This window comes from Danio rerio, chromosome 4 (genome assembly GCF_049306965.1).
Source record: "Danio rerio strain Tuebingen ecotype United States chromosome 4, GRCz12tu, whole genome shotgun sequence".
NCBI lineage: Eukaryota > Metazoa > Chordata > Actinopteri > Cypriniformes > Danionidae > Danio > Danio rerio.
The window spans coordinates 23,838,140-23,851,827 of NC_133179.1; the positions used below are offsets into that span (position 1 = coordinate 23,838,140).

Genomic DNA, 13,688 nt, shown 5'->3' on the forward strand with positions numbered 1-13,688 from the left:
AAACCTATATTTTTTATAGATTTGTTTTTTTGTCTCTGCTTTGGTAGTTTACATATTGATTTGAGTCTTTGTTGTCTTTAAGTTTCTGTCTATTCCTGAGGGTGTTTGGCATGTCTGTTATTTGTTTCTGCTTGGATTAGTATGTTGGCCAATACTCTTCATAATCAGATGAAGATGACAGATGTCCTGTCATCAGTCTGTGACATTGCCAGTACATTTTCTTATCATCAGAGTTTATTGCCAGTTTAATTAAGCTTATTGATGTAATTATTTGATAATTAATGCACTTATTACATGTTAATTTAAGCAATGGGTGTGTATTTATATGAAATACATCATTTTATAAGCCAAACATTGTCATACAAAACTGCCATGTTGTAATACTTTACAAACCCATGGAAAGTATTTGCTAACTTTTTTTGAGGAAAGGTAAAAGAGAGTACTTGCTCCATCTTTTAATATTGATAATAATAATAACAATAATTCCTCACATTTATTTAGCGCTTTTCTGCGCACTCAAAGCGCTTTACACAATGGGGAGAGGGGGGGGGGGGATCTCCTCATCCACTACCACTGTGCAGCATCAACCTGGATTACGTGACGGCAGCCATTTTGTGCCAGACCGCACACCACACACCAGTTGATTGGTGGAGAGGAGACAGAGATGAAACCAATTGGAATATGGGGATGGTTAGAGGCCATCATGGACAGAGGCCAGTGGGCAGATTTGGCCAGGATTTTTAACAACCACAGAGAGTCGGGACCTCGGTTTAACGTCTCATCCGAAAGACGGCGCTCACTGAGCAGTATAGCGTCCCCGTCACTGTACTGGGGCATTAGGACCCACAAAGACCGCAGGTTGGGCGCCCCCTGCTGGCCTCACTAACACCACTTCCGGCAGCAACCTAGCTTTCCCATGTGGTCTCCCATCCAGGTACTGATCGGGCGCAGCCCTGCTTAGCTTCAGTGGGCGACCATGTGAGAGTTGCGGAGAGCTAGTTGCCGGCTTTTGCTAGATTACTGGTGAAAATTTTCATCAGAGATCTTGATGTTATTTTAAAGGCTCTGTTTGTTTGTTTGCTCTCTTTGGCTATTTGGTTATATTTGTCAGGTTCGTTATTGGTTCTGTTTGAATGTTGAGGTTATGTTTGCTTTCATATCTTTGATCTTTAAGATCTTTGTTCTGTTTTCTTAATAGATGCTGCACATTTACTTATGTATGTACATTTTTTAAGTTTGTTTTTGCTGCCTCGTTCATGTTTAAATGTTCTGTTTGTGAAATCATTTTATTTATAACTTTGTTTTAATAGTTTAAAGGTTATGCTGATTTTGTGTTGGATATATTTGTTTTTTGGATCATTGTTCTGTTTCAGTTTTATTTGCATATTTATCTGTTTTGAATGGATCTTTTGTTCATCTTTAGTTTAAAGGTTATGTTTTGGTAGTTTGGTTTTGTTTTGATCTTTCTTCATTTAACTTTTTTTTTCCTCTCCGCTTATGCGATCGGTCTGTTTGTTCACTGGTTCTGTTTGTTAATTAGTTCTGCTTGTTTATTAGTTCTGTTTAGATGCAAGGCAGCTCATTCAGTTTGATGGGAATTTAATTGCTTCAGCTCATTGGTTTAAAGGTTCTTCATTTGGCTACAGTCTTAAACAATCCCTCACAAAATTTACTCCGTCAACACCGAACATAACTGCTAATTGTTGATTTTTATCAGTTGTTCCGCGATATAACCAGATTGTAATTTTAAGACTCCCTCAAGAGTAGTATTACTTGCAATTGTGAATTAATTCAATTCAACTTTAATTTCACCTTATGTTAAGTTATGAGCAAGCCATTCCTGCAACCTCTGGGAGCGATGTCCAACACACAATATATGCAGAAAAAATCTTTCATTTGCCCAAACCAGACAGTGAATGATTGTGCCTTCTGTGGCCTACTCTCCAAAATGATTTGAAGTGTGAGCCTGGATCATTTGTTTTATCTGTCCTCACCGGCCTACAGGGTATATTCAACCTGCTGCTTTGTGTGAAAAAATGCTGAGTCTTCAACATCACATGCCTCAGCTATGGTCAACGTGACCTTTGTTTCGCCTGTATTGACTCTCTCTAGTGCGTCACATATTATAATTTGACCCCCAGGGCTATTCGACTGATGATTTCTCACGCAAACAAATACAAACACACAATAGAGCCCCTCTTCCTCTGACCAGGCATATTATATTACTTCTAAAATAGGAGATATTGGTATTTTAATTGCCTTTAAAGCATGATTTGCTCATCTGTCCATCCATCTGTCTTGCGTCCATTCATCTGCACATCCATCCATTTAAACAGATTATTACTCAACAAAATTTCCCTTTCTGACCAGCCATTCTGTTTAGTTGGATATATTACTGAAGCTGCTCAAATAAGAGGTTCTTGTAATCTGATTGTCTGAAAGCATCATGTTTGATTCACAACACCGTGTTTAATATCAGTCGATATTAAATCCTCTGGTTTAGTGTCAGTCAGTTTTTATTTATCTTATCATTAAAATGACAAATGTTCCGCTAATATCTAATCAACATTCAGCACCACCATACTACATGTGCTCATTAGATATTCATGAAATTACTCAGCCAGATCAAAAAGCATGTTTACAGCATTTAATGGGCAAAATTATGGTTTTAGCTGTAGAATACTAATTGTTTGAAAAAATCTACTTATGACAGAATGGATGTTCTGATCCAAGCTGGTTACTTAAATTGCGTAAAAATTTTAAAATGTAATAAACTTTTAATTTAATTTAATTTAATTTAATTTAATTTAATTTAATTTAATTTAATTTAATTTAATTTAATTTAATTTAATTTATTAAAATAGTTGTTAAAATATAATTTAGGGTACAAGTGAGAGGTCATTTCTCGAGAGGCACTTTAACACATCACACGCTGTTTACAAATTGTCTATAAGTCATGTAAAACAATTAATTGCAAACTGGAATAAATCTAATTTGATTATATGGTTTGGAATTGGATTTTTTTTATGAGATTATGTAAATGTTTTGTGATTATTTTGCATTTAAATTAAGCAGGATCACAGAAATATGCAACTTTTTGTCTTTTTTTGTGTTGGATTCATCGATTTCGGAATCGCTGAAAACTTGGGGGTCTGAAAGATAAAGATATTACTGTTATTATGTTGGCTTGAGAAAGTCAACATACTGTTATGCTACTCTGTCCTTGAAAACAAATGTATCTCCTCCTATGCCGTTCATGCCACAAGGCCCAAATGTGGTCAAAATGTGCCTTCTACATTCAAGATTGTTGCTATATCTCCTCATGCCTATAAGACTTATTGTTTTTTTAGTAAAAAATGTTAAATATTAAATTTTTATAATCCAAGCATATAAAAAAATTATACAAGCCCCAAATTTGGCCAAAAGCTGTATTTAGATGCGTTAGATTTTGTTGCTATATCTTTAAGGTTTATCAGATCTATAGTTTTTCAATAAATAATTTTTAAACATTATTTTTCTCAAAATATGGCAAGCCATTTTTGACTTAACCTCCATATTTTTTACTGATATGGCACGCCATTTTTGCATGTATTACTTTCACACTTATTAAGCATTGTATTTTCAAAAAAATACGGCAAGCCATTTTCACATAATGTTCATTCCCTTAGTCCCTTTATTAATCAGGGGTCGCCACAACGGAATGAACCGCCAACTTATCCAGCATTTGTTTTACACAGCGAATGCCCTTCCAGCCGCAACCCAGCACCAGCAATACATAATGTTCAAGTCCAGTTTTTGACACTCATAAAGACTGTCATAGAAACATCGGGGTTGATTAAGATCACTCATATTGCCAAGAAGCTTTGATGTATCATCACTAACCTGTCAAATGTCCCCATAGCAATAAAACATTATAACCTAGTAACCATTTAAAAATAGCAATATCTCTACATCAGAACATCGTAGGGACCTGGGCATTGGCTTGTTTGACTCATGCTAGCAAATGGGACTTCCTGTGTACTATGCATGGTAACAATGATAATGGAAGCCAAGTGCTAATAACGATTAGCTACATGCTATGAACCATTATCTAAATGCAATAACATATGCTAGAAATGTCTACTAAGTATTAGCATTTGATCAAACATGTACACGAGTATTGCCATTTAGCAACTGCTTAGCAACCACCTAACAATTGTTTTAGCAACTGCCTAGCAACCACTTAGCAACCGCCGCCGTGCTTCCTGCCAACTGCCATTCCCAGTCCTAGCACGCAGTCACGTTGGCTTTCTCAAGCCAACATCAAAGTTATCAATAAACTTTAGGTTCTAGTTGTTATTATTATTATTATTATCAGTAGTGTACTGATATAGATGGTGACTAGTGAGCCATTCTAACAAGGTATCATAAATCACATATACAGTTCGAATATTGTACAAACTTTAAGATATCATTTTCATTTGACATTTAGAAAAATGATTATGTGAAGTATCTCTCATATACAGGAATGTATAGCATAATAACTCAACAGGTTGTTTGTTTCAGGTCAAGAGCTCCTTGTGATTTTCTGAATGTCGACTAAAGCTTCATCTTTTCATCAGAAAGAGCTTATTAATGGATCAATGTTGAGCAGCGGCTCGTGGAGAATCTGTCTATTACAGTTCAATTGACCCCATTTAAGTCTCTGTCACGCTGCCGCCATGAAAAAGCAAACAAACAAACAGATGAAGCAGTCGACACTGGAGTCAGCGAACAATCTCCACAACGGCTGATTAATGAAGCGCCTCTTGATCGTCAACTTGAGCGCTTTGTCTAATTACAGGTTGTTTTAAAATCACATTGATTTGATTGAGCTTCCAATCATTTCCTCAGCTCTAAGTGCCAGCCATTCATCTTTACATCAGACATGGAGCTGATCGATACGCCAGCAACATGTGCGGTAAACAACACATAATTCAATGCACATTGCTGCCAGGCTCTGAAACAAAGGCTTTCCTTCTGCTTGTTTTGCAGGCTGACTCTGTTAGTGTAGGAGGACATTCATTCAGACTAGATGGATGCCCGTTCAGAAAGCTGCACCGTTCAGAAAGCCTTCGGCTAAAAGAGTCCAAGATCATTTTCACAGTGGGAATACATTTCCCAGTGAGCCACACCTCACACACTTCCTCTTTCACACTCGTTTTCTCTCCTTTCTCACTTCCTCTCTCACACACATTTAATTATTTACTGCTGACAAAGAATGAAGGATCTCTGTTGAATTCTAATATTAATCTAACATTTCAGATTTCTACTTAATTCAGTTACCGTAAATGCATACTCACAATATAAAACAATATTTTTATAAAAGTGCAAAAGAGCTGATTATCCATCAACCCCCCCCACCCCCAATTGGGTTTTCCCCCAGTATTTTCCCATTATTTTTATACATATCCAAAGGTTTTAAAGCAGTAATCAGTATAGGCTACTGTATTCCATGAAACCAAGCCAACCAGCTTGAAGACATGAAAAAGGATTTTATTGAGAAACCTTAAAATATATAAGCAGTATCTGAATACTATAGATGAATAATAACATATACAGTATCTTGATGGTTTTGGGGACAATAAGGCTGAAATCTGTTGTTGCATGGACTGCCCAAACTTTTTTCTAAAGACCCAAATATCATTGAGAGCCGAAGGGTCAAAGGTAAATATACCAAGTTACAATGCATTAAAGTTGCCTTGGGTAATTTCCTATTTTTTCTGAATATTTCAAAATAAATAGAAAACATCACTTTAAATCATATTAACTAATGCTGTATCGTTTTTTAAATATTAAGAAATTGCGATAAAAACATAATCAATCACATTTATAACACATTGGAGTTCAATGCTGAATACACTAGGCAGAATCTGCCTTTGATTTGATTTGATCACCAAAGTCTCTGCATTGTCAGGTGACAGTATGTACATTTGAACAAAATCTGATTCATTTACACCATTTAATTGAAACATTTAATTACAGCTTTTAACAATAAAACAAACAAACAAACAAACAAACAAACAAACAAACAAACAAACAAACAAACAGTTACATTATATTGGAAAAGACAAACTTGAAATCATGCCTATCATTCTCATCACTCTTCTCAGATGGGAGGGAGGGACAAAGCAAAGGTGGCTATTGCAGGCCCTAGTTAGGGCATCTCTGATCTAAAAAATATCAAACACATTCAGTGAGTTTGATGACTACATGTTGGTTTTACACATTAAATCAGTATATTATTTGATTTGCTAAAGATCATGAGACACAAATGAATGGAGTTATGGTGGTAAAAATAACATACATAAGTTGCAAAAAAATAAATAAATATAGATATTTAAACCATATATTTATAAATATTTAACCAGTGGTAAAAGCAACTTTTCTTACTTTTCTGGTGAATCTTTTTTTTAAGATTTATGGGTAGCAGTTCTTCATAATTCAATAATAACATTGCAATCATGGTTGCCCTGCTTAAAAAAAAAAAGGTTCTTGGGTGAAAATTACTGATTTTTAATTTTGTGGCACTCTAGTTTTGAATGTTTTGCATAATAGATGGCGGATGCACTTGAAAGATGAATGAAATATTCAGCCAGATGAAGGCGTTTGGTAGATAAATTCACCATGGCTTACTCTACATTTCTCCTCAAGGGAGACGAATAAGAGTCCATTTTGACTTCTGTTTTCTGTTGTGTTGTTGTTGTAGATTCGGCTGTACGCCAGACCTGATGCCATCCAGAGCGGATCGGGTGACTACGCTCTGCGCATCACCAAGAGACTCCTGCAGTTTTACCAGGATTACTTCAAAGTCAAATATTCCCTCCCCAAATTAGGTAAGCCGGCCGGTGAAATGTCTTCATCTTTATCTGGCTTCAGTGACGCTGCTGAAACTGGTGATAAATGTTCTTCTCATCAGATTTTTCATTGTTCCTTCTGTCGGTTCTGTGTGAATTCATGTTTCGTTTTGGTGTAAAGAAGTGAAGAGTGTCGATATCAACACAGTTCTTGAGTTTATTGATCCTCAAAGTGCTGCAGGCGTGTGCGCCTGTGTTTGGTCTTGGGAATCAGAGCACGCACCTTGCGTGTGTTGTGAAAGTGTGTGTTTGTGGCTGTATTGACTTGTGTGTGTGCTGTATGTAGTTGTAAGTGTGAGTGTGTTTGTTCTGGACGACTCGTTTCGCTCCATTGGGTTCCTGTCAGCTCTCTGTATTCATTTGAATGTAGGCATCAATCTCTCTGGGCTTCTGTCTGTCGCTCTTCTGCCGTCTGCTCACTCATCTCCAAATGTGTGTGTGTGTGTGTTTCAGCAGGCATGTAATATTAATCATGTGCTTTACTCTGTAAACGCTCTCTGGGAAGCAGTTGCTCAGTTTGCTAATAAGGTTAAGACCCTCATCATTTTCACACACACACAAACATTTCGGTGCTTTTCTTTCTGCATTTCTTTCTCATCTTTGCCTCCTGGAAAAGCCGGCTTTAGTTGTGTTATGAACAAGACTGTCATTCTGCTTCTCTGTAGCATATTAGCCAGCTAGCATCTTCAAAAACACAGCTAACTGCTTAAGCTGGATTACCTACTGTAGCAGGTTTTTAAGAGACTTTATAGTTATAACATTACCTGTAATTACATTTGAAATGTTCAGTGCTAATGAGGAAAATGTAGCAGTCTAGCTTATATGTTTCCCTTGTGAATGAAGTGTAATGCTTTGTATTTGCTGTAATTAAAATGACTATCCTAAACTGTACATTTCAATTTTAATGTAAAAAAGCATGTGCTTATGCAGTATGCCAGAAAATAACACAAATATATTCTTTTTAAAGTAGACGTGCTAAAGTGTGCTTGTTTCTCACAAGAGTTAGCACATGATGTTCTGTCACAAAATCTTTTCCCTGCGCTTCATAAAGCTTTCAGTTGTTCACAGGACACGCGATGATCAATTGCTTGTTGACAGTCTTGTGATTTACAGTACAACAGGATTGGCATCTTTTGAAAGCTCTACACATGCTCTCGTGTCACTAATGAGCCTTTTTCATTACTGCTGCTCTATTGATTGACGTCCTGCAGGATCCTTTGACTGAATCTTTTCAAACATGCCGAACCCTTTAATGAGGCTCCAGATTTTCACGACCTTTATTTTGTCGCTTGCTATAAAGAGAGTCCCGTCTGACTGTTCAAATGTCACGTCAGAGATGCTGCCTGTACAAAAGATGAAGTTTGTTTTGTTTGGTGACCTTAAGACACTTCTGACATGTTGCATGTGATTTCTAAACTGAAGGACGAGATGATTTCAGCGTGAGATTTGAGAAATGATGTGGATGTAATGAATGCGTCCGTTATGTAAAGGCACCATCTGTGTGTGGAGTGTTGGAGCAGTTGCAGAGCCTCTGGCCTTCAAACAGGGACATTCTGTCTTTCTGCTCATGCAAAGCACAAAAACACAGAGAAATCAACTCGGAGCTTACAGGTTAAGCAGAAAATCACATCTCAAGTGCCTGAAACACCTCAATGACGTCTTTTAGTTTGTAACAAAGCACTTTTGAGCGCTCCAGTTTATGTGTTCTGAGAGAGTTTTGAGTTATTTGGTTTGTTCTTTGACTTAAAGGATAAAGTTCTTTGTATCTACGCCTCTTGGCATGTGATTCTGTGCTAACGGCACAGCAATTGCTCTCAGTTTGTGAAACGACAGCACAAACCGCAGCACGAGCAATTCATTAAAGTGTCTCATTGTTCACCCGTCGATTCTGAAGCAAAGTCCAATTAGAGCAACTTAATCAGAGCCCAGATCAGCTTGACTGACAGAGGAGACAAAGAGCCACCAAACACTTTCTCCTTTAGTCTCTCTCTCAAAGAGGGAGAAATCAGCAGGAAAGAGATTCAAACAATGATGTAAAGCAGAGTAGAGAATGGACTTTGTTGTCGGGCTGCATTTAATAGCTCAGTAATCAGTTTCATGCTTTAAGAGCAAAAGCCTCCAGAAGCTTCATCAGCAGTGAAGAGTCGCATGCAGAATGATGATCAGATGAAGAATCAGAGCATCCACAACACCATTCTGCCCCTTAGCTTTCATTATATCAGTTAAATATCCTCAATCTGCTAGAATTCAACCACTGATGCTTTCAGGGGCTTTTGTAGGAGCCCTGATGAACAGAGCAATAAATAAATCAGTCCAAAGCAAGCATTTGTATGCTTTCATTTATACATTTTACTCCAACAAAGACTTTGTAGAATTTTAGAAAAAACAAGATGTTCTTTCACTGTCTGGTGCTCAATTTGTATATCAGATAAGATACTGTTGAGAGCAAGAAGATAACATTAACTCTTTAAATGGTAAATAAAGTGATCTGAGTGAAAAATGTAACTAACCAACAAACTAACTATTTATTTGTTAGCACTGTCGCCTCACAACCAAAAGGTCGCTGGCTAGTCCAGTTAATGTTTCTGTGTTTAGTTTGCATGTTCTCCCCGTGTTGGCGTGGTTTTCCTCCAGGTGCTCCGGTTTTCCCCACATTCCAAAGACATACGCTATTGGTGAATTGAAGAAAACTAAATTGGCCGTAATGTAAATGAGTGTGTATGGATGTTTCCCAGTACTAGGTTGCAGCTGGAAGAGCATTGGCTGTGTAAAACATATGCTGGGAAAGTTGGCGGTTCATTTCGCTGTGGCGCCCCCTTTTGAATAAAAGGGCTAAGCCGAAAATGAATGAATGAATGAATAAATTGGCCGTAGTGCATGAGTGTTTGTGTGAATGAATGTGTATGGGTGTTTTCCAGTACTGGCTTGTGCCTGGAAGGGCATTTGTTGTGTAAAACATTTGCTGGCATAGTTGGTGGTCCATTCAGCTGTGGCAACCTCTTTAATAGAGATTAAGGGCATCACACACCGGATGTGCCGCTCAGCGTCGCGACATGGCGTGCACATGACTGTTGAATGAATTGCACACCAGACGCGTACATTCGCATGCTATTTAAACTTAAACTAATTAGATGAGGCTCTGATGGCATGGCAGAAATATCAACAGTGTCCTGAGTCATGGCTGGGCGCCGCTGACTTGCGGCGCCGGTGTGTGTAACCTGATAGAAACCTATGTTTACAATTCTTAAATGCACAGTGCTTCTGGTGTATGACCCTTTTTAAAACGACGCAAAATTAATAAAATAATGAAAAGTTATAACAGTTTTTGTGCTTTGTGTAAATAAAATAAAATAAAATAAAATAAAAGCAAAACAGAAGAAAACACAACATGACACAACAACACAACATGAATAAAATTGTCTTTGACAACAAAATAACAATGACTTATAAGGGTATAACAGGAAATATTAGAAAATTTTTAACCGCGGTAAACTTTGAAACCGGTTATCATCCCATGCCTATATGTGATCCCAGACCACAAAATCATAGGGGTCATTATTTTTTTATATTTTAATATATTTATGGTACAAAATGTAAAACAATTAGAATCAAACTCTTTTTCATTATGATTTTTGCCTTAACGCAGTGGCGCAGTAGGTAGTGCTGTTGCCTCACAGCAAGAAGGTTGCTGGTTCGAGCCTCGACTGGGTCGGTTGGCATTTCTGTGTGGAGTTTGCATGTTCTCCCTGCGTTCTTGTGGGTTTCCTCCGGGTGCTCCGGTTTCCCCCACAGTCCAAAGACATGCAGTACAGGTGAATTGGGTAGGCTAAATTGTCCGTAGTGTATGAGTCTGAATGAGTGTGTATGGTTGTTTCCCAGAGATGGGATGTGGCTGGAAGGGCATCAGCTGCGTAAAAACGTGCTGGGTAAGTTGCCGGTTTATTCCACTGTGGTGACACCGGATTAACAAAGGGACTAAGCCTAAAAGAAAATGAATGAATTAATAATTTTTGCCATAAATGAAAAATGTATCATTTTGACTCTATATCATATTGTTGACTATTTCTCAATATATCTGCAAAATTACTGGTAAATACTGGTTTAGTGGTCCAGCATCACAAAAAAATCAAATAAGATTATGGACTATTTACAAGTAACAAATTAAATAAGCATTTTTTAAACCTCATTTGTAATTTCCGTTCAAGGTCACATATTGTAATAATAATTTGTGTATATATTTTGGCAAATAATAATAATTTAGACAGTAAAGAGAGAATATGAGGAAAAGAAAATAAGAATTTTTGGTTCATTTAAAAAAATATCTGGAAGTTCGTCTATTACATTTTAGGGAACAATACTGTAATGCTCTAAAAATATGTTCACATGTACTATTAAACAGTAAGATCAATGTGTTTTCGATCACATCCTTATTCGATTTCATGTAATAAAAACAGGCTTTACTGATAAATGCATTCCAAATTTGACATGACAGCTGGTCTTTCGGTGTCCTCTATCAATATAATCAGCTTGTATGATGGCTGTAATGGAGCACATCATCTGTTTGTCAAGAGAAATAGACATTGTGAGCGTTTGAAGAAGCATTTAGTGCGTCCTTTGAGAGGGACGTGATCTTTCTTAGATATTGATCTACTGTAAGTGCTTCTCAGACGGAGATCAATGATCTATCAAAAAGAGGCCGAGTCGACAGGAGAATGAGACTGACAGATACAGAGCAATGCAGAAGGAAATCCAATACGTGACAAATGTGGACGGGTTAATCTTCCATTGCTGTTGAAAGAAAGGATATGTGTGAAGAGTTGGACAGTGGAAAAAGATCAAGTACAGACCAATCAAATCAAATCCCAGTGTCATTCAGTCTGTGAACCCATTTACTTATATTTCAATGGTTTAGATGCAGACTAGGACACACCTCCACTGAGTTAAAGTTCAAAATAGTTCAACTTTTGCCGCTGTGTTGATTAATACTGACTGTATGTCAACGTTATTTTTTGGAGTAATGTTTAAGAATAGAACAATATGTGCTCTAACTGCATTGTTTCATTAATGCATTGGGCACACACATATATTCGACCAGCGGTGCATGCAATAGATCAATCACAGGAGTCTGGCTCATCAGACAATTGTTGTTGGAGACCCCCAAAACCATACTATGACATTCATAGTTTCGCATTTTAAAAGTTTGTACTGTATTCTTCATCAAATAGCCTTCATGAGCAGATATGGCTTCACTTAAAACAATAACAAATCGTACTATTTCAAAACTTTTGCCTGGCAGTGTTTTACGAGTTTACGTGCTCAGTCAATTGCGTCAACATGGTAAATGATTTTGGCGTTGCGGTCTTGAAGAGAGCTTAGACCTCTTGTCCTTGGAGGAGGCTCGATGCATGAGCTTCAAGTATTAAAATGCTGGAATCCATGCAATTCCTTCATGTTGTCCTAACACAAATCGGTTAAATTAACTTAATCATTTTGACAAATTTAAGTAGATTGAACATAAAACGATTAAGTTGCCCTTCAAAAACCTTAAGATTTGTTTAAGAATTAGTCCCTTTATTAATTCGGGGTCGCCACAGCGGAATAAACCGCCAACATCCAGCAAGTTTTTAAACAGCGGATGCCCTTCCAGCAGCAACCCATCTCTGAGAAATGTGTTGATTTAACTTGTTTAAATAAGTAGTTTAAACAATCAGCAAAAGTCATATTTCGAGTGCATAAAGTAATTCTTTTTTTGTATATTATGTTTTATAAAATGTTATGCTCAGTAGGCAAATGAGGCATTATTTAATTTTTTTTACATCACTCACTCACTTTGCTTCGACTCATTTTCTGATTTATCAGAGATCACCACAGTAAAATGAACCTTAAATTATTGTAAACAGCAAATGCCCTTGTAGAAAATAGAAAAGAGATTCTATTCTTAAGATATATATATATATATATATATATATATATATATATATATATATATATATATATATATATATATATATATATATATATATATATGTAGGCATAATTATCTAAATATTGGATAAAGTCAGGTTTAATAATTTTTTTTTGTTTTTTTTTTACTTATTTGAGTCAAATATTTTATCGAGCGAGTTTTGGGATGCTCTTTTTAGTACAACATGCATATAATGAAAAGCAAAAAATAGCTAAGAAGTCTCACGGTGCATGAAAATCAGTATCTCGCCTTAACTACATATTGATCCAGAAACAAGTTCCTCATGGCTTCCTCTAAAGCTCATGTTTCTAGGAGATCACAATCACACACATGTGACCTTCACATTTATTTGATCCCAGATGCATGATGGGAATAATGATATTTATCACAGTCACCTCCTGGCTGCCATAGCTTTATGAGATTACAGTGGGAAGAGGGCATTCTGGGTAATTTCTTCAGTCTTGTGGGAAACACAGAGCTGGAGATCAAACTGTGTGTATTAATCTGAGAGAATGAGATATTAAACAGCCGAGGAGATTTGATGTTCACATACAGCAGACGCTCTCAGGTGTCACAGATGCAATATTTTCTGAGGTGAATGATTGATTTTGAGGATGGTGTTGTTTTGTATTTCGAGGTAACTTATTGGCTGATTTTTGCAGTTCTTGTCCTCTGCAAGGTCATGTTTCTGTGCAGCCTTCCTCCTCTTCATGTCATTATTATTTATTATAAACACAACCATCACATTTTCTTCTCTTTATTTCTTTCTCATTCTCTTATTTGTTCTCTGTTCTCCGTGAACCCATCAAAATAAATAAATAAATAACTAAAATACCCATCATCCCTCA

The 13,688-nt window shown here is 36.8% G+C and overlaps 1 protein-coding gene across 4 annotated transcripts in view; it reads left to right on the forward strand.

Annotated features, from left to right (window-relative positions):
- trhde.1 (thyrotropin releasing hormone degrading enzyme, tandem duplicate 1) overlaps positions 1-13,688 on the forward strand; it is a 202,183-nt gene that overhangs the window by 26,020 nt on the left and 162,475 nt on the right. For all 4 annotated transcript variants that reach the window (XR_012402103.1, XM_073947198.1, XM_073947197.1 and 1 more), the window contains one exon: positions 6,728-6,854. Coding sequence is in view for 3 of the 4 variants with exons in the window: in XM_073947198.1 (XP_073803299.1) it covers positions 6,728-6,854 (127 nt within the window). In the remaining variant the exon portion in view is untranslated. The remainder of the gene's footprint in view (positions 1-6,727; positions 6,855-13,688) is intronic.